At 38.1% G+C, this 22,198-nt stretch overlaps 1 protein-coding gene across 2 annotated transcripts in view; it reads left to right on the forward strand.

The window, feature by feature from the left end:
* Positions 1-13,751, forward strand: part of sema3bl (sema domain, immunoglobulin domain (Ig), short basic domain, secreted, (semaphorin) 3bl) — a 59,081-nt gene extending 45,330 nt beyond the window's left edge. The window contains exons 11-16 of one of the 2 annotated variants that reach the window (XM_040047617.1): positions 2,890-3,121; positions 3,256-3,347; positions 3,606-3,647; positions 3,760-3,985; positions 6,206-6,333; positions 7,695-13,751. In XM_040047617.1, coding sequence (XP_039903551.1) covers positions 2,890-3,121; positions 3,256-3,347; positions 3,606-3,647; positions 3,760-3,985; positions 6,206-6,333; positions 7,695-8,207 — 1,233 coding nt within the window. In that variant the 3' untranslated portion in view covers positions 8,208-13,751. Of the gene's footprint in view, positions 1-2,889; positions 3,122-3,255; positions 3,348-3,605; positions 3,648-3,759; positions 3,986-6,202; positions 6,334-7,694 lie in introns of both variants that reach the window. The other variant, XM_040047616.1, reaches the window with a different exon arrangement.
* The last annotated feature ends 8,447 nt before the right edge of the window (positions 13,752-22,198 follow it).

The raw sequence follows: 22,198 nt of genomic DNA on the forward strand, positions 1-22,198 counted from the left end.
CTTTTTTTTCCTGGCTTGATATTTGGCTGCAGTTAAAATTGTTACCCTCTCCTCTTAAACTCAGTTACAATAACCTACATTGTTCTTTTTCACTTGCACCGACAGAACATTAAAGTCCTTTTTATTTCCATGGATTTTTCATTGAAACAGATTTAAGCCTCGTCCTACCCATCATCGTCTCTTAAGTCACCTGTCAAAACATAAAAGAATGGAAAATGGAAGTTAATTTCAGATTTAGTTGATTTATCTGCTCAAGATATTTATCTTGGATTGAGATGTTCCTGTGTTTAAACTTCACCAGAATTGTTTCCAGCAGACCAAATGACGGGGGGATCTTTTTTATTACAGTTTTGCTAAAGCTGTAGAGGTAATCCTACCAAGGCACAGATATGGAATTTGATAGATTTATTAACCTTATGTTTTCTGAAATTGTTTTTTTTTTTGCCATCTTTACTGAAATTTTCATCACGAAAGCCTCAGATTTGATCTTGAACTTTATCTTAATTCTTAATCTTTACAGAACAGTGAAGTCAGATGGGATGAACCATACTTTTTGGCATTAAAGTTATATTTGTAATGCTTTAAATCAGCCCATATCTGCCCACACCAACCTATCTAGTATGAAGTATTGTTTTTGTTTTTCTTTTACCTTCGAGGTCAAAAAGGGGTGAAAATGCAGGTGATTCATTAGGATTTAAACTTACAAAACATATGCTTGACACGTGAACATATACAGTAATAGTATAAATTAATAGGTGCCTGTCAAACATACATCATTTCCTTCTCATTATTTATTGTTGGGCTTTAAATGGAGACATAAGGCAGTTCAGCTGCAGCAGCAAAGTTTAGATAGGTCGAATATTAACTTGGGAACTTTTTCAGTTTAGGTTTTACTTGAAGTGCAAACAGATGAATGGAGACACATTAGTGAAGTTTCCTCTGCTGCACAAGCATTTAATGTTCAACGTGTAAGCTGAGCAGGTCGAAAACAGATGCATTTTAAGTACACTTATTTCTGTTCAGAAACCATGTTCAGGGTTACGTGTGAGGTCAATTTTACTGTATACAAATACCACCAGTTGATTTTGCTCCATATTTGAAATTGTGCTTGGAAGGTATGCTAGAACAATTTACAACAATGTCATGCATTCATATTTAAAACTGTATGATAAACATTTGAAGTTAGTGAGTTATTATTATTCTCTTTGAAGGGTTTAGCTTATACATTCCACATCTTCTGGAATAAATTATAACCAGTGTGATTTGGAAAGCATACTCAGAAAAATTATGCATCGATAGTTTGTGCATATTTGAGGGTAACCTCCCTGCACAGCTCAAATCCCCCCTCTGAAACTGGATCTATGCCATTCCAGAGCTATTGTGTGGATAAGTTACTGTTGTGATAAGCAGTAGTAATTAAATTCCCTCCATATGGAAGTGCAGTCTGGAAAGACAATTACACGCAATACAATATAACAATACCATACCTTCCATTATAATGTGATCAAATACGAAACTGGACTCTCATGAATCTGTTATGTTTAAGTTCATTAATCTCTATTTAATTTCTCTCCATTTCTCAACCTCAATTTAAGATTTTTTGGCAAAATCGTTACTACTGCAACCTTTTTTCTTCTTTAAATGTCAAACTTGTCGTCAGCATAGAGAAGCCAAACTTCAAATAATCAGAGAATCTTTATTCTGTAACGTAAAAAGCATTGGGGATACTGGTATCTCTACACATGTTTGTGTCATAATACCTCCAATTACCCTGAAACAAATGAAACTCAACTCAACCAGAAATAAAAACTCAACTGAATTGAGCAATCTGAACTGATGAAAAAACTGGTTGCAGCACTTGCACTTCAATAAAGTAACACTATTGAAACGAGCCACTAAGTACTCTTTTGTTGTCTTTGGTGACCATTTGTATATTAAATCCAGACTGCAGTCTTGTGAACCTCTTTTCTTTATCTTGAAAGTAAAGACCTCTGTAAAGAAGAGGTCAAGCCGTACTTGCTTATTGTTGAAGTACTTGAACTTAATAAGAGCCACAGCAGGTTGCGTCATCCTTTAACTGTGACAGGAACGCCATCAAAGCTTAAGAGAAAACTAAACGAACTGACAGACTGAAGAAGGTAAATCAGCTTTGGAAGCGCAGAAAAAGCCGTTGCTTTTCAGTGGTTTTGACCACCAGCAGAGATGGAGGGGTCAAGTATTTGATGACTGGCATTTTCTCACCCATAAATCTAATGTAAAAGAGTTGCAATGAAGATTAATGAAACTGTCAGTGTGTGTCATAAAACCTTAAGCTGCTTCATGGAGAACTACAGATCTAAATCAAATAAACAAACCCAGAGACCATATAGGTCATATAAATGCTTTCATTTGGACTGTTTTCAGCACTATTAATTTTTTACAGAATCTCCTAGCACATTCATTTTCTCACTGTTACACTGACACAAATGACTGGATTTTTTTTCTTTGTTTTTTGGCAAACAAACTGCTACCACACACATAAAGCTGCAACAGCGGTTCTGAACTTTCATCCAAAGTTTTCAGGCACAATAAAACTCTTAATGAGGGCTTTCTGAGAAGTTTTCTACACAATAATTAGCCCACAGTTGTTACCGAAAGCACACCCCCTGTATGCAAGAAAATGCTGGGAATTTAGAGTCAACGTGGAAAAGGCGAGAATTTAGATTTCTTCCTTCTGTCGTGATTCTGTTTGCCTGTCCGTGTCTCCTTCCACTTTCTTCACTGCAAATGTGCCATCAGTTAGCCAAACAACAATTTTCTCTATGGACTGAATTTCAGCTATCGTCATTAGTTTTTCTCTCTTTTCCTTTGTTTCTCTATGTCTTTCTTATCTCCCTCATATCTCTCCAGTGCCCCAGTAAAATCATCAACCAACCTGGCAGGGAGTTTGGCAGCACAAAGGACTTCCCCGATTCAGTCCTGCAGTTTGCCCGCAGCCACCCGTTAATGTGGCGGCCGGTGTATCCAGCCCTTCGTCGCCCTGTGCTTGTAAAGGCCAACATTCCTTATAAGCTGAAACAAATAGTGGTGGATCGTGTTGAGGCGGAGGATGGGCAGTATGATGTTATGTTTATTGGCACAGGTAGGTGCATTTTTATTCCATAACTTTTAGGCATCCAGGTCCATTATAGCCATCCAAGCACAGACACTGAATTATTGGAGCAGACAACACTATGTCTGTTCTGTAGCCCTTTAATTTTTCTGCTTCTCTTTCAGATATTGGCACAGTGTTGAAGGTCATTGCACTAAACAATGGAAACAGTCTAGAGACAGAGGAAGTCACACTAGAGGAGCTACAAGTCTTTAAAGTAAGGCTTATTCCATTGAGTCGGTTAAATATACACTCTGTGATAATGTACTGTAGGATTCATCCATATTCCAGAAACGTGTTATCATAGCATCTCGTTTACTTTATCTTTTAAGATTTATTTGCAGATGATAGTATGCAAGAATTGTGCAAAAAGCTGGTTCATAAATTGTAAAATCTATGATTCTGCTCTTCTATTTCAACTCTTCTTTAAGCCTCTAAGTGCAACAACAGAAGTTAATTATTTTCAACATTGCAGGTGCCAACTCCAATTACGTCACTGGATATATCTGTGAAAAGGGTGAGTTAATCCAGCTGTAGCTGCTACTTTCAGTGACTGCTTCTGTCAGTTGACATGCAGTGTTGTCTACATGATGCCTTACTTCCTTTTTTCTCCTCATAATTTCAAACAGCAAGCCTTGTATGCAAGCTCTCCACTAGGTGTGGCGCAGGTGAAGCTCCATCGCTGTGAAACTTACGGGAAAGCCTGTGCTGAATGCTGTCTTGCCAGAGACCCTTACTGTGCATGGGATGGATCGTCCTGTACGCGATTCATTCCCAACAGCAAACGACGCTACCGCAGACAGGACATCAGACATGGAAACCCTGCACTGCAGTGTGTGGATCAGAATCTCAGTGGTAAGCTTGGCTGTAACTCTGCCCCTTTCTTTGTTTCTTCTTTGTTGATTATGTGGGACTGGCCACAGTGACTTCTTGAAGTAACCACTGTAAGGCTTTTCTCTGAAAGTCAAACAATTGAATCATCTGTCACATACCCCTTCATTGACTGGGCTTCACTGAATCAAGTAGTCTTTGTTTTTGTCATCTAGTGTGCATTACAATCACTGGATAAACAAAAGCTTACTAAATTGATATTTTCATATTCTAGTAGGGCTAGCTGTCATGATTAAAAAAGCAACCCACATGACATCATGGACTAGTGGTTAACCAATCCATCATGGGAGAGCTGAAACCTGAGACGGAGTGGTTTTTAAACTATGTTAGCTACAACCACGTCTTAACGAAGTGTAAGGTATGGCAATATTTCAGACTTTTGTAGGACAACCCAGAAAAACATTGAAGTTGCTGATCATTCCACATCAAAGTGGCAGTCAGTTGAAAAATGCATGACCTCTTTTCACTGATTTTAAGAGATTTAGGAGTAGACAGGAAGGACACCAGTGAGATGTCAGTCTCCTGTATACTGCACATCTCTTTAGAAATCAAAGGCCAGCTTCTTTTAGTTTGAAAGAATAAATGAACGTGGTTGTGCCTGTCTGGGTCAGATTATGTTTGTGAGACTTCTTCCACAGGATGACAACCATAGCGATTACAGTAGGAGATCATTAAAACAGTGATTGAAGACCGCAGCTCAACCAAAATGATTCTCGGTCCAATGAATTTGATCTCATTGCCTTTGAAATGGTTGCTTTACCATGTCAGTGACCAGTCAGTTGCCATCTTCAAAGGAACTTTGGTATAGCAATAAAATGAAAAGCTATCAGAGTCAGTCATCAAGCTGTTTGCATTAGTTGAAATGGTTAAATTGTCAGTTACATGTACTCTGATTAAATCTTGTTACCCTGCATAGAAATCAACATTAACTAGTCACATGCAGAGTCCAATCAGGAGCTGACAGATGTGAAACAAACATTTTATCTGTTTTCAAATGGAAAATTGGAAACTTTGCTTCTAACTTTATAAGAATTTAACCAGATAACAACTAGCTGAATCGAGTCGCCTACTGCAAAACAGATGAGTGGAGTCAGGTGAGTCAGTCTGCATCTCAGTGCAGACAGGCTCACACTAGTTGCAACTTGCTGGCAATCTGTCTGTGTTTATAAATTGGACTGCAGTTATTTAAGAGTCCAGCCAGTCTAAGCTGGACTGTGATTGTTTGAAGACAGGTCCCACCAGGTAACCTGTACAATCAGCTTGTAAATTAAAGTGGTCATCTCAACTATTTGCAGTTGGTCTCTGACTACAAAAAATACTATACTATCTCAGGGTAAGCTGTCCTATTTTTACTCATGTGACTGAGACAGATTTGCCAAGTATATGAGACAAAGGTTTTACAATATGTTAGTGCATGCAGAAAACAACCTAGGATTCATTTAAAACTAGTTCTCATAGTGTAAGCTTTGGGATTTGTGAAGTAGAAATATCAGCTAACATGCTGAGTTCTTGGCAGAAAATGGCTGAGTTGATACTGGAGATCAGGGTGAGAAAAATGTGAAGACAGACAAGAAAAAGGAATTACATCATCAAGAATTGGGATAGAAAGAGTGTGTTTTCTTACCTAAGGGCACACAGTGTAAGGGAGTGCACAGATGAAAGATGCCTCCCTAACACCCTCCTGGTGAACCAAGGTTTCTTTGTGCCCAAGTGTGAGGTTGTTTACATAAGTACTCAAGGGGCAGACGTCTTCAGATTCCACCTCTTCATTGTTTATGTGTAGTCACGTGACAAACTCTTGACTAAGTCAGTCAGAGTTTTATTTTATTCACTATATTGTCTGTGACTACACACCTAATATTCAGGTCTTTATATGTATTTTTATATTCATTCTGTTAATGCTGTACAGTAGAAGGTGTCCTTGTGGAGAATGTAACCCGGATATAGGTAGTGGTACTTCCCTTCAAAGGTCTGGGCTGACATTGTCAGATAATGGTGAAGAGCTCAGTCATTCAGGAGGGAATGAATGTAGAGTCACTGTCCTCTGCCACAAAAGAAACCAGCTGAGATGATTAGACCCAGGACAGACTGAAGATGTTGGATGGATGGACGGATGGATGGATGGATGGATAGATTTCATTCTTTAATAAACTATTTGTCACTCTCTGTTTTAAAAAAAAGAAGACCTTGATGTAACAGAAGACAGAGTGGTCTTTGGTACTGAGAACAATAGCACCTTCCTAGAGTGTGTTCCTCGCTCCCCACAAGCAACTGTCACCTGGCTGGTCCAACGTGATGACCACAAGGAAGAGGTAAGATTCCCAGTGAACAACATTCAGGTTAAAATCAACACAATAAAAGGCCTGTCGATGTCACTGCATCCAAAATAGGATGAAGGTAGGAAGGTTTTGGCAAACAGTCAAGGGGTGGTATAAAACTTCTGGCAAAGAATGTTCTGAGTAATTGCCTTTAAAAGTTAGACTTGAGTGTGAGTTTGGCACGTGGCTGATACAGTTGACAACCATTTGGCATGTGGTTGAAATTAAGCAGCTGCATTTCAAAGCAAAATGCCCAATCATTCTCTCTCTCTTCCATAAACTGTGAATTCTCTGCAAAACTTGACCATATGCCACTGAAAGTGTCACTCACTGTCTGCTGGTCACTGAGACTTAAATACAGTCTTTTTTTCTTTTCTTTTTAAGTCAGAAAATTATGTTGCTCTGTGTGCCCAAACCCACAGTAATCATTCAACTGTTTGAGGTCATGCTCCTCCAAGCTAAACTGAGTGTCGTGGTCAGCCATGCAAGTATTAAAGCATTACCACCCTTCTCCATTTCCCTGCAAATAAACATCTGGCTGCCACTCTATCTGACAAGGCTGCCATGTTTTTGTTGGCATCAAAGGATGGTTGAAAGATAGGATCTGACGGGGGAGTTGGGAGGTAGATGGAGGAAAATATAGAAATGAATAGGGTTGGCAGAGAGACTTTGGGTGGCAGTATGGAAAGATTAGAGAATATGAGGAAAGAAAACGGAAGAAAAATAAAAAAAATAAAAACAGTGACTGATCCCATGATATATTTTTGATGTTGCAAACCAAGTTGAGAAAACAATACAAACAGTTCTCCCTTTCTCTTTTCTCATAATGTGAAGTGAAGACTGAAAGCTTTCTTGTCCCGGTTTCTTTGTACTGTGTTTACACATTGTTGGGCAGTCTTCAGTGTTTAGTTCTTTAAAGAACAATGCCTCTGTGGTATTTGCGCTGAGAAACATGTGCTATTTAAGGTCAAATCCTGGTCAGAACTCCTTTAGGGACAGAAATCTTAAAACTTTAAACAGAAATCAAGAATTAACCAACCAACAAACAAATCTCTCTATATATAGCAATAAATTAAAAAGATAAATGTTAGGTTAAGGGTCTGATTGCAGTTATATATAAAGTGCCAGTTAACTTTTTCATGCTTTTTTGATTAGCACATGTAGCTCTTTGCATTAATCAGTGGAGATTTAACCAAATCTGTGAAAAGTTATTTCCATCACGTTGCATCATTATGACTTGACAAATTGAAGCAAACTTCAAGTGAAAAGCAGTGATGGTTGAATTGACTTAGTGAGGTCATTAATATGTTGTTGTATCAAATATCAGACACATATTTTCTATCTGCCACACTTAGGTCAAGCTAGACGATCGTGTGATGTCCACGGATCAGGGTCTCCTGTTTCGTAACCTTTTCCACCAAGATGAAGGCGTCTACATCTGCCGCTCTCGAGAGCACGGCTTCACGCAGACGTTGGCCCACATCACCCTCGAAGTCCTCCAAGGGGAGACCGTGGATGAGCTCATGTCGCGTGGACACACAGGAAACTCTGACTCAATCAAAGACCGGTCTACAGGGACTTTCAGAGCCTGGATGCCTTGCAGCGCGTACAGCAGGGGCGGTTCATCAAGCCAAATCGGCCAATCGCGCATATGGTTCAAGGATATCATGCAGCTCATCGGGCCGTCGAATCTGCCGCACGTGGAAGAGTACTGCGAGAGGATGTGGTGCAATGACAAGCTGAGGAGGAAACACAAAAGCATGATAGAGAAGTACCGCCAAGCACAGGAGAGCGCCAGGAAGACTCGTAGCAAGAGCTCTGGTGAACGCAACAGGACGCCGCGGGATCTAAGGGCGTGGGAGGAGTGACAAAAAGAAGGCGAGGAGTGGAATATGAGAGCAAAAATGAAAGTGGGAAAAAAGACAAATGTTAGTTCAGGACCAGATAAATAGACAGGCATAAAGACCAGCCTAATAGTTTTTTGTAAAACCATGGTAGATCAAAGCAGCGTGTCTCTTTTGCTCATTTTAACAAAATGAATTTTAGTGTGTAAAGAAAATTAGTGTATAAAGAATCTGAAAAAAATGACAGTCATGTTGGATGGAAGCACAACTTGAGCTGAAAAACTGCATGTGAAAGTGTATGGGAAGTTTGGGGTATTATGAGGTTAGTGCATAACTCGTGTGTTTCTGGCTGTCACCCGAACAAAGACCGAAGTGTTCACCTGTCTGGAGGGATGGCACAAAAAGAGACTCCAACTGAACTAAACAGGTTGTTGCTAATCCTGATGTTGACTGTAGTTTAAAAAAAGAGATCAGAGACAATTTTTCAGCTACACTCTGAGGATGCTTTTTAAAATCCCAGTCACTGAGGAGTTGTCTGCCTTCCCCACCTTTGTTCTTTCGTATTTCTAGTGTCACTGAAATGGCAGGAAATGTTTTGATTTAATCAACTTCTGTCTTCACTGAGAAAACCTGCAAAACTTCTCATTCTCTGATTTAAGTGACATACACGTACCTGCGGGGTGATTTTAGTTACAGCTGGTTTCCTGCTTTTCAGCCTCATTGACTCTTCAATGGTGGTTTGTGATTTCTTGTATGTAATTGTTAATTTTCTTTTGCAAAGAGCACACACACACTCATGTCTGGTTTGCTATCCTTGTGGGGACATCCCATTGACATAATGCTTTCCCTAGCCCCTTACCCTAACCCTAACCATCAAAAAGGAATGCCTAACGCTGATCCTTACCCTAAACCTAACCATAACCTAATTGTAACCCTGACACTAAAACCACATTTTGAGTGTGAAAATTGCTTTCAACCCCAAGGGGACCTGGATTTTGGTCCCCACGGTGCAGAAAGTCCCCACCAGTATAATAAATATAAGATTTTGGTCCCCACCAGGGTACACACACACACACACACAAACACACACACACACACACTTTTTTTTTTTGGAAGAATTTCATACGATGCAGTTCACTGGATTCATTTCCTTCTTGTTTTACATTTAATGACCTGTGTCTCTTACCTTGCTTGTTATTACATATTCATGTGTGACTTCAGCTCATAAATGACTTTGCAGTATATTTGCAGAAGGAAAGTGCAACTTGTAAACATGTTTAGGCAATTGCTGTATCTGATCTTGGTCTGTCTGGCTCCATTTGTGCCAAGTCTTACATTAATGGAAGTCTCACTCAAACGGCTAAATGCATAAGCTCAAACCAGAAGCTACCATAAGACGACTGTTGATGGTTCAGCAGATTAAAGGCACATGGCTTTATTTTTATTCCACTGGGTTGAACTTTCCATTAAACAAAATGGTGGTTTATTTTTCATGCTTTTGGTTACATGCCATAACACCTCTTAGAAAGAACCTCCATGATACTTGTCTCTGATATTTACCTCTGTGAACTTTATGCGTCTCTGTGCACTAAGTGCTCTCACTAAAGCTCCTTTTTAGTACTTTCCATCAAGCTAAAGTCACTGGCACATGTCAGCATCGTGTCTGAATGAGGACCCTGATTTATTTTGCCATACAAATAACAATTATTTTAATAACCTCTTAATTTATGCATTTATTGTGTCTGTACAAAATGACTCAGCATTATGCTTTCAATTTGTCTGTGTGACAATCTCATAAACATCTTTAAATAGCTTCTTTTTTACTTTTCAAGTGCTGGTTAAAAGAAGCTATTCAAGTCAAAATTACATAACTTGACCTCTCTGTGGGCGATCCTGCCTCACACTTAAGCCACCCACTAAACTAATTTTCCCACAGTTTCTCTGTGTGCTGAAGCTCTCCGCTGATAATGGAGGGAACGATAGAAAGGGGTCAAGTGTATTGGCTGGCTCCTCTTGTTTTCTGCAGTGTAAACACTAGTTTTAAGAGTAGCTTTGTCGTTAAAATATGACTTATGATTGCTGAAAAGATTCTTTTCTAAAATCGAGGGTGGAAAAGAGAAAATGAGGTTGACATCATGGAACAGAGCACATATCTCAAGACAGAAGGGATTGACACTGAACAAACATACTAGTCTGGAAAGAAGTGAATTTCACACTCACGTTTATCCTCCCTGTGTTGGTGTAGCAGTAATGACGAGATCTCAATCTCCATCTGCCCCAGGTCCTCCTAAGGCTTCGCTTTGCTTTTGGTTTCTAACCGTTGAGTGTTGTCTGAAAAACTACAAATACCGAATAAGGTGAAATATAAGCATTATATATTTGGGTAAAAAACATAATTTCTGTTAGGATTATCAAAGTATTGCGATTCTGATTCTGATAAAATATTCATGAACAAAATGTAAAAATCCCTCATAACAACACAAACTCTGTTTGTTGAACTTGGGTGAGACATGAGTGTTGGGATAACTTCTCTGTTAACACCAGCCTCATATTTATTCAGACTATTATCTAGAGACACCAGTTATATTCCTCAAGGCCAGTGATCTCTTCAACATAAACACTGTTTTTGGACTGGTAAAGAACTGTATAAAAAGACCAGGTAATCAAGTACGCTTAGCAAAAGGCAATTCTTCACAAACACAGGGAGCGTGTGCTATACGTATAACGACAACAATGTACTTATTCTTATAGTCCTTCCAGTATTTACAGTTAAATGGGAAGCTCTGTGGTCTGTGTCGATGGCTTTTCAAAACAGAAAGGAAATGACAGAAGTGACAAAAGCAGAAAAAAGAGTCAGGGTGTTGTTAATTAAAGAGGTACTATAAGCATCTTATGAAGGCTGTATTTGAAATTCCTAAAGATCCTAACCCATAATATTATTTTTTTAATACATCATTGTATAATATTTCTAAAATGTGATCCCCCCGAACTCCAACCCCAGTTTTGCAGCAAATGATCATTTTTAATCCATCGAAGTTTATTTTCTTAGTTTGAGAGTATGAGAAAGCCTATTAAATGACACCTATTACTTGTGTTTTCTCTATAAACTCTTCTTCTACTGCACTGTTAGGATGGAAGAGGGTTTTTTTTCTCAAAGCTTCCTATTTTAGTGTGAACGTTTTTCCTTTTCTTGCGGTGGTGTCTTTTGTTTGAGCTTCTGCTTATCTAAGTAAGGCATGAATTACTACCACTGCAACATTTTAAAATGTTTTTAAGGTGTAGTTGATTTGTAGTCGTGATTGTAAACATAGTAAAATTGTACAAACATGCAAATTTCCATCTAACAATAACTTTCAGGAAGAGGAAATTGCCAAAAATAAATGCTAAAACTTGCTGTTACTTAACTTATATATTGAAATTTAACAAGTGTGGACTCCATATTTACAGACAAATGTGCCGTGACTGACTAAATGCAGTTATTTGTGCATGGTTCATAAACAATGTAAATCCATTCAGTGCTTTTCAGATTTGCACAAAGTGTGTTTTGTTATTGCATGTGATATTTTCTATTTTTATCTTCTTAGGATGATGTTCTTATGATGTTCACTTTCTATAGCTATCCCATGCTCTCGAGATCATTTCATTTTCATTTGATGGGGATTCACCAGTTAACATCATGATACTTGTGTTTTAAGACACCTTTTTCACAGTCTTCATTCTGACATGCAAATAGATGTAAGTGCAAAACTTTTCATCCCATTCTATGTATAGCACCATGACATATATAAATTGAAATGGGCTATAACTAATGCTATTAATCACACCTGTGTTTAAGCAGAAACAATCTGTCAAAATGAACCTTTCTGAGGCAGGAGGCTTGTTTCAGTGTTTACACCCTCTGGCAAAAAATTATAGCATCATTGCATGTGGAGGATCTTCATTCAACTCCTTTACCTTGTAGCAAATAAACAAACTGTGTCACAAAACTGTTTTTGTTTAATAGTGGAACATGAAAGATACCTCAAGCACATTAAATAATTGTAATTAATGTATTTGGTTTTTTCAAAATCAAGTAGAGGAAGAGAAGCTGTTGCACCTGGCTGATTGAAAGGAGGCAATCCCCCAACAAGAGAGCTGTCAGTTAAATCAAACTCATTGCCAGAAGAATCTAACACTAAGTGTAGCTAAAGATGTTTGTTCCCAGTCAACCGTGTCTATAACTTGGAGTAAGTACAACCGAAATGGGAAAGTTCTAGGAGGAAAACTTGCAGGTAGACAGGAGATGTCAAAGTGTCAGGATAGAAAATCAGAGCAGTACGCCCTGAAAATGGAAAATGTTCAAAAATGTTAACAAATGGGCCGTAATGTTTGTGACAGAATTATAAAAATTAAATGGGATCTACATACAGAAAACCAAAAGGAAAACCAGCACTAACATCCATACAGAAACAAGGTTACAGTGAGCTAAAAAGAGAATGAAAGGCTATCTCGCTCTCTCTCTCTCTCAATCTTGGGACTATAGATGATTGGATGTAAGTGACCCCAGTGATAAATCACAAAGTCAGCCAACTGGGCAAGGAAAAGATACCCTGATGCTGTTCCAGTGACACATATATGAAGATGACTGCTTGATGAAAACAAGCAAACTTTATCAAATAAAAGGCCCGGGGAAGATGGCAATCATTACTTCAGCAGTAAATGCAGAAGTGTACACTCAGATTTTCGTACCCTTCTAATCAGAAAGCAGGTTTGGTGATGATAATAGAGTCATTTAATCAGAAAAGGCCCATTACCTCAGTGCTATGGACACAAAAAAGGGTTAAGATTTCAATCTGACTGAAAATTTATGGTGAAAAACTGAGCTCAGCTGTTATTTGAAAAAGTTGGAATTAACCAGATGGAGAGTATTGCTTTTCATTAGTGAGCTCCATGCCTCAAACCTTTTGGGGCGTCATAAAAGCCTGAGGAGGTACAAAATTGAGATGATTTCCTCAACAGTGATTCCATTTTTTTCCCCTCCACATGATCTTGAACAGAAATGTCATGTATTAAAATAGTTGAAATTAATTTGTTTGAGGTATGATTCATGAAGCCAGAATGTTCAGCTAATGAATAAAATAGTTCTGTGTCATATCTCTGATTTATTATTGTGCCGTGATACCATAGTTTTGCCGGGGGCTGTAGCTGCTCCTCCTGAATTTGACAGAAGTCTGCACATGCTCTAAACTCCACAGTTAAAGTGCATTAAGAAACAAAATGCAAAATGTGGTTTATCAGTTATACAATAGAAAAGCCTGTAGTTCAGTAGTTGCAGTCCAGCTAGCACATAATCATTTTAAACCTGAAGGGTTCTTGAAGCATGCTTTTAATCATAAGGATTCTTCAGCTAATAATACTTTGCTTTGTGAAGTTTCCCATTATTATGTGGTTTAAAAAAGTGTGCTGGTTTTAGACTCTGGCAGAAAGAGTCTTATTTAAATGTATATTTAAATACTATTTAAATGTCTTTCTATCCTGCATGCTATGAAGTTGTAAGCTATTTAACACAATTAAAAGTTTTTAACATCAGGTGATCCATGACTGGCTGCTTTATTTTAACTTTATTCACAGACTGCAGTGAACATACTTTGACTTTGGTTGACTTTGTAGTGCTGTGGGAGGACTAGACTAATGGGACCAGTGACATAAATGTGGATAAATAGCAATGCCTTAAATCTAATCACTCATCTAGACGGCAACATTTACTGTACTGAAACCAAGACATGCTCTATTTCATACTCAGCAACAAGCACCATGGAGCACACTGGCGATGAAGCACTAAATGTCACAGTACAAGACACTGACTCTATTTTAATATTGTTAAGACCTAAAGCATTGTTTTTTTTAGCTCAACCCAACCTTAAAGTTAGAAAATACATACAGCTAAAAGAGGTTTTCATACTATAACAAATATCTCAGTGCAATAGTATCTGCTCTTCACATGCTCATGAGTGTGTGCGTGTGTGTATGTGTGTGTGTGCACTCGCTCAAAAGTCTTCATAATAGCAGGAAAACATATGTGGGTCATTGGAAACTTAGAGACCAAGTGTCTGCCTATTTTACTGCCCGGTTACTGGTTCTGGCCATGCGTGTGATTGGAGGGTAATTGGGCTGTAACATCACTGGAAATGTGGGGTAACAATGGCTGCTTGTCGCTTCAGCAAACAGACCATCTCATAAAAATCAAACCTGCAACTGAACCCACTAAACGACTTCACACCCTGTCAATTACTACAACCACAGAGCAAACAAGCCCGAGTGAACGTTGGCTTGTGCGTTTGACGTGCAGATGAGAAATTCTAGCGTGCACACAGCTCGCTATAAAACTTCAAAATACCAGTTCTGACGTCAGTCAACGTGTAAAAGAGAGTAAAGCGGCCTCGGTTTGTTGAAGTAAGTTTGAGGATTTACTGATGTGCAGAAATCAACAAAGGGAAACCAACAGGAGCCTCAGGAGGTTCCTGTCTGTGGATTCCAAAATGTTCAAATTCTGGACACATCTCATTAACATGTAAAAGTCTTACAGCCTGCAGAAAATAGCTTTATGCTTTGGTTTCCAGTGATTTAATGGGAGATTTCATTTAGTTGTGCAGAGATTTACCTCCAGGCTATGGGCACATCAAGCAGAAATCTCTGAGGTTGAAAAGTTAAGTTAACTTTGTCAGGAAGGTACATTTTGTTTTGAGTCTTGCATATTACGTTTAATGTCACAGCGACTTATGGAAAACTAGCATGGGGGAATATTAACTGGCAGATTAAAATGATTTTATCCAAATACGGCGATGTCCTGTTTTGAAAATAATAAAGATGAACTGAAATAACAAGCTCAAGGGTTCAAAATGAGAGCCCACAAAACCAATGGATGCCATGACACTGGCCACATCCATCTTTGTATCACTGATAGACATAAACATGGTCAGCTATTACTGAAAAAAGAGATATAAATTGTCTAATGATCAAATTCACCTTGGCTGTTTAACCTCTATTATTGACTATATATTGATTATTGTACAAGTGTAACAAACACAATAGACTTCCCAGTATTAAACATATAAATCAAGTCTAAGCAAAGGCTAAAGCTAAGGATATTTCCAGTATATGTTTATTATATTTTACTTTATTTTACTGTCTTTTTTATATCAGTTAACTAAATTGTTGTTTTACACTTTACTTTAATTTTAGTTAACTAAAATAATCCTGATCCGCAACAGCATTATTGATGCTGCTGCACTGCCACCGCCAGCCCTATCTCTCTACGTTGAGTTATGACCTACATTTGCTTCCTGTTATGACTACAGCTCAGAGGGAGCTGCTGCTGTCTCCTGTAATAACAATTAAATTCAAGTGCTAAAATGGTAAAATAATATTCATATTCTTTTGTCTGTGACATGTTCAGGTGTATCCTAGACATTTAAATCATAACAAAATCTGTTCTGTTATATAATGCTGCAGATTTCAATGTGCCTGGCTATACTGGGCAAAACAAGTGAAAATCCTGCAGAATTAACCTACAAAAGATAAACTTTTGCTTCAGACTTTTATTATTACATCCTTATTTTACTTCCCCTTATATCAGAGAACAACTCTCTCAAGGTGCTAGGCTTTTTACAATCCCTGAAACCAGCGGTGTTGGTGTCGTTATTCAAAATAAGTTATGTTTTACACATTAGTCATTACTATTCTTAAAGTAATCCAGTATCTTATTTAAATACCCAATGATAAAAAGTAATTTGTCACATTAGCTTGTCTGTAAAATGATCTGAAGCACAATTTTTGATGATTACCATGTAACAAAAGAAACCTTATACTACAGTCCCACAAATCATTATCCCAATGAGGAGACACGAAGATCTTTTTGTTTTAGTTTTTATGTATGAACACAAAGCTGACAACACAAAGCAAAAATTAAAAACCAACCCAAAGAGCCGTCAAACTAATCGCCACAGTGAGTTTACTTTAGCACTATGAACAGGGAGAACTGGAGGTTGCACACCACTGCTCTTGTTACCTGCTGATCAGGCTCTGGCTCCCTGCTTGGGTTCAGTTTCGCTTAGCTTTATCATCGTTCTTGGTTCTTTGCTAGCTTTGTGGTAGTATGCTGTCTGTCCTTGCAAAGAGCTGAAGCTCTGTTAGGGGCATAACGTGATTGTTTATGTCCCGGATACCATTTGCATTATTTGCATTTTACTATCACACTCATGTCCTATTGTTCAGTAAAAAAAAAAGAAAGAAAGAAAACTACTTGCAGCAGCCAGTGGTACCTTTCAGCCTCCTAAAAGTGTGTACATATGTACGAATACATATGTGTGCATATACACCTATGGTATCAGTTTCAAAATCTTAGCATTCACAAGATTTTCTGAAATCTTGAAATCTGACCCCTGACCTTGAGGTTGAGGTCACTGAGATCTGAAATATTCTGAGATTTTTAGTACATAGAAATTTTGCAGAAACGGATGGACTGTATAGAACTAGATATGGGTCTATTTAGCTTAAATGCAACTTTGCATTTCTACAATATTTTGTAAAAGAAAACTTAATTTTAATTTGAAAATAGATGCATCAACAACTATATACATAATTAATTCCCCTGTCACTCCTGCGGGTGGTCTTTATCCTTCAAGCTCGGGTCCTCTACCACAGACCTGGGAGCTTGAGGGTCCTGCGCAGTATCTCTGCTGTTCCTAGGTCTGTGCTCTTCTGGACAGAGATCTCGGATGTTGTTCCCGGGATCTGCTGGAGCCACTCGCCTAGCTTGGGAGTCACTGCACCAAGTGCTCCACTCACCACTGGGACCACTGTTACCTTCATCCTCCACATCTTCTTGAGCTCTTCTTGGTACTTAGCCCTTGGTCTTTCAGGTCTTTCAGATCTTACAATAAGTTATTTGCACTTTTTAAAATTTTTCTTTGTGTATGCACTGCATACTAATACTAAAGCGTTTTCTCTCTCAGAGAAAATAACCATTACATGCACTGGTATCAACAGTCTTGACAAACATATTAACATGTTTATGAGGAATGAAGTGAACTTTAACAACCAGGGCTCAGACAGTTTCCCATATTCACAGACAATTAACTATTGAAAATAGTGTTTTTGATCATGTTGTATTTGTTTCCTCTATTCACAGTTCCTGTAACCATAAAATTTATAATGTGAATCTGAATGATAACACTTTGTTATAAATTACATGCCATAAAAATCCATCAGATGATTTAAAGCTGACTGATTGAAGCCACTTTGGATTAAAAAGAGGAATGTCTGAGTTTCCATGTCTTCATCAGCTCGGACTGCATTGTTTCGCTTAGATGGATTAAAGCTTTTTTTCTGGTTCGCAGTTGAATTTTTTGGAAGCAAGAATCTACACGGATCAGCTTGGCCACCATTACAGATCTGATTCACATATGCACACATATAATGTTTCATTTGAAACTGTTGTACACAGCCCTCTTATGCTGAACTAAACTGTGACCATATGGAAAAACACTTGGCCTGTTAAAGTCAAATTTTGGGTATGTTTATATACTTATCTTTATCACAATATCTCTCATTTTATATGTTTAATGATATTAAATTAGCTGATCAGGGATATATTTAATAGCTATAATGGATCACACTGGAAGGACTTTAATTATCTTAATAATAACATTCCCACTGCTGAGCAGTTAATGCAATGCATCACTTTTTACCAATAAAAAGAATGAAAAGGTAAAGAGAGACAAATATAATAGAACAATATTTGACACCACTGTGGTTAAATTCATAAAATCAAGAGCAATCATTTATTCCAGTGAAAAGATTGCTGCAGAAGGCTGGCGGCTCCCGGGGCAATAAACATGTTTTAAAAGTAGTAAACGTTGGAAAGGAAATACAGCACACGACTGCTGTTTTATGCTTTGGCTGCATGTCTAGAAAAGGTATATATTATCTCGGTAATAGATGAACCTTCATGTTTCTGCCACCGCTGTTTCCTTTTGCTAAGACCCAAAATATGTTGCGATACTGTCTCTGCAACTTTCCCAGGATGGATTTAGCCACAGTCCGGTGTTGAGGTGTCATTTGCGTTCAAATAGGTTGGGCTAAGCAGCTTTATAGCCTCTGATTTAACTTTACCACAGCACCTCAACAACAACTTTATAGCTCAGTTTTCCCACCTCACCATGTTGGCCTCAGTAGGTCCACTTTTTTGTCTGGAGGACTACAAACAAGTGTCCACTTGTTGAGCTTATTTAGCTGTTTCAGGAGCAGTCTAAACTCACTGATCATAATGGGTTAGGCTGTCTTTTTAATTCTGTGCGCTGGAAAGTGTCACCCGGACTGACTGCAGAGCATGACCTGCCCAATACTGCCATCATTTCTATAACATTTCTATAAATGATATATTAAACAATTTAATTTCGTTTTTAATTTTTGGCTTCATTGTGATTTTTTTCTGCCTCGAATCCACGTTTTGCTTCCAAGTTTAGCAACCTGTTTACAAAAAAGAGATTTTGAAAAGATCAGTACACATTTACATGGTGCCTGTATTATTTCAGATTATCTGCATCCCTGCTGTCCTATCCTTCTTTCATAACAACAGCATGTTTCACATGTGGGCAGATTCACTACCGTTGAGCTTTCCGGTATTTGTCTTTGGAGAGCCATATTTTACTGACTTACTTATTTCTTTATTATGTTCTGCGTTTTGTGCAAAACATACCTTTGCAGTAAGGATATAAGACAATATCTTCAAACAGAGCTATCTGCATTAGATGTATTGGCTCTCACTAGAAAATGTATGCTGATTGCACTTTGCTAAAAGCAGATGAGAAGCTTTTGTGAGCTTTAGATTAGGCTGGTAGTGATTACATTCTGAGAGGAAATCATAAAGAGACACAGGTGTGTGTGTGTGTGTGTGTGTGTGTGTGTGTGTGTGTGTGTGTGTGTGTGTGTGTGTGTGTGTGTGTGTGAAGTACTGGCATGCTCAAGCAATCTACAGGGAGCTGGCTATAGATGTGGAGGCTCCATTTTGACTGATGAAGATTAATCCACAGAGACGGGGCCGGCTGTGCTGGATAGATGGTGAAGTGATATTTCATTTTGGAACATTCTGGTTTTTGTAGAACTTTCCTCTAAAGTAAAATATCACCCATCAGCAGCAAAACCAGGCTGCCCTGGGGACTTGACATCAGCAACACTTTAAAAAAACAAGTCTAAAAATCCACATGTGTTTGTAGTACGCTGAAGTGGATGACATCTGTCTTCATTCTAAATCATTTTTTCCTGTTACTACCATGGTAGTTATTGTGAAATGGGGAGCTTTCATTCATATGTGTCAATTTAAAAGGATGTTTCTAATATTTTTTCTGACTCGTTTTTTGAACATTTTGATAAAATCCCATTTTTAGAATAACCACTTTTCATTTTCTTTTTTCTTTTTGTAAGGGAAGCTCTCAACAGACTACTTTTTTACAGCTCAACTTAAAGCAGCTATGAAAACAGAACAAAGCCAAATGAAATGTCACGTTGTCCTTAACTTCCACATGTCAGGATCTCTCCCAACATGCATACATGACTGCTATTTTTTCTTAACTGTAAACCAGTGGACTGTGGATATGCACATATCATCCTAATTGTATCAAAGCAACAAGTTTGGACTAGCAGGAAAGAAATAGTACACAAAGGAAACGGAGGAGGAAAACATAATAGTATGTGTGTGGGGGTATGGGTGGGGTACACTTGATAGTAAATTTTTGAAAAGAAAGTGACGATCAAGGGCAAACAAGGGAAATGGCCAAGGGAAGAAGGAAGACTCATGAGAAATGAAGCCGAGCTTGAGCATCAGTCTTTTATGTTTGGTCTCAGTCATCCCGAAGGAAAGAAATAAAAGACATTCAAAATAAAAGATTATTTTGTGTCAAAGCCTTTAGCAGAATGGGAGTGGGACTCTGTATACAACAGAACCATCACTCATTAATGTCATTATCCCACGGTGTTACAGGAAACGCAGTCCCTGGACGCACTTAAACACTGTGGCCCACTTTCAGCTGGACTATATATTACTTATCTTTCAGTACACAGTCCAGGTTCATTTATCTCTCACTGACCCTCCTTGATGTTTCACATAACCAAAGAACGTCCTTAGGCTTGCATACTTCATAAAACCACAAAAGAAGTCACTGATGCAACTTGAAAGGATGCTTAATTAAAATAGGTTGGAAATCGTTTTTTTTAATCCGTGCGGACTTAAGTTTCATTTGAAAAAGAACAGAGCTCTAAAAAAAAATCCTCCAGACACATAATCTGTTCGCTGAGAGGAAAGATATTACAATTTTTTTTTCCTTTTTAAGATTTAAGATGACAAGACTTGATTGCAGCTTCAAAGTTAACAAGACAAATAATAGGTTTGTTGCAGGGTCACCAAAGATGTATCCTATAGAAAAAGGGGGCAAGGAACATCTGGCTGAAAAACACAGAGTTGATCGATTTTCTGTTTAATGAATAATGTAGTTCAAGTTGTTAACTCAATCCCATGCAACATTTTTTTTAATGTTTTCCCCCATATTTATAACTAATATCAAGTTTAACTTCCTGTGGAAATAGATGCTGTGGATTAGTCTGTCATCACTTGCTAAAAACTTCCATTAAATGCACCTCCCTAACTGAAAACCTTTCCCATGAACATGTGCTCCAGTTTAATTACTCAGATCTTTCCGAATTTAATAAAAGGTTGTGTTTGGTGTAAAAAAAAATAATAATCAGATTTTACTGTCTTGAAGATAAACTAGGACTGTTAAATTCAATCCCAGCAGTTTCTTTTGTCTTATGTTAATGAACTTGGAGAGAAGCACAAGGAAGCAAGAATCTTTTGAATCGTTTTGTTTGTGTCTTTGATGAGTGACAGGAAACCCACGACAAACCTCTTGACTTTAAGACTATCCCCGATATGGAGACGTCTGGACTCATTCTGCTGCTGGAATCAAGTTGATCATAATTCGCTGTGACACTTTTATTTGATGTTGAATTTGACTTCTTCTGGAAATCTCACTGAGACCAACATCTCTTTTGAATATGAAAAACATCATATTAGATGCTGACGTTTCCACCCACTTTCTTAGTCACACTTTATGAACAGTCTACATGTCTGTAAATTGTGAGAATTTCTTAGTTCCTGGAAGCACAGATGGATTATAAAGGCTTAATGACTTCTGAAGAGTACAAATAAGGCAAGTGAATTCTAACTAACAACTTCAACTTATTAATAAACAAAATAAAACGTCCATTCAAATCTGGTCACTAGGCAGGAGGAATAGATTAGTGGATTTGTGTTTGGGTGAAAGGTGAAAGTCTAATACTTCAATAGTAAAGCACAAGACTTTACATTAACAGTTGCTGCTGTAGATATGCTGTCTGGGTCAGTGGCAAAGGCGAGGAGAGGGAGGGTGTAAACGTTGTCCTGATTGTGGTGATAGACTTGAAGTTATGGACCTGGGTAAGATGAGTAAGGAAGCATAGGATAGATTTACTACTGCACCATTTCAGTTTATCTGCTAGTATTGAAAGAAAATATGAAAGACAGAGCAATTTGCTTCACCTCTGTGGTGGTGAGGCGCTAACTTGGCTGCATCTGGGGTGTAGTGACACTGCAGCCCGTTCCTGCTCCGCGCTGAGTTCATGTCTGGACCTGTAGACTTAAAGCAAAACAGATTATTAATAGTCCAGAATCCAGACTCAGAATATTCACCCACCCCTTGCATACCTGATCCTGAACATGATTTATAGCACATCAGCGTTTATGAGTCATCACTGAGGTTAGCACTTCATTTGCACTGTTTACCAAGCAGATGACAGGGCTTTTGTATCATCACTGTATAACGCAGCCTGTCATCAAGAGATATACATGATGATGTTTGGGCTTTTTAATTTCCTGATATTAGCAAGATTTTTTGTTTTGTTTTTGACCCTTGAACAGATGTTTGCTGCACAGATAAAAAGAA

This window comes from Simochromis diagramma, unplaced genomic scaffold (genome assembly GCF_900408965.1).
Source record: "Simochromis diagramma unplaced genomic scaffold, fSimDia1.1 OVJJ01000387.1, whole genome shotgun sequence".
In the NCBI taxonomy this organism is placed as follows: Eukaryota; Metazoa; Chordata; class Actinopteri; order Cichliformes; family Cichlidae; genus Simochromis; species Simochromis diagramma.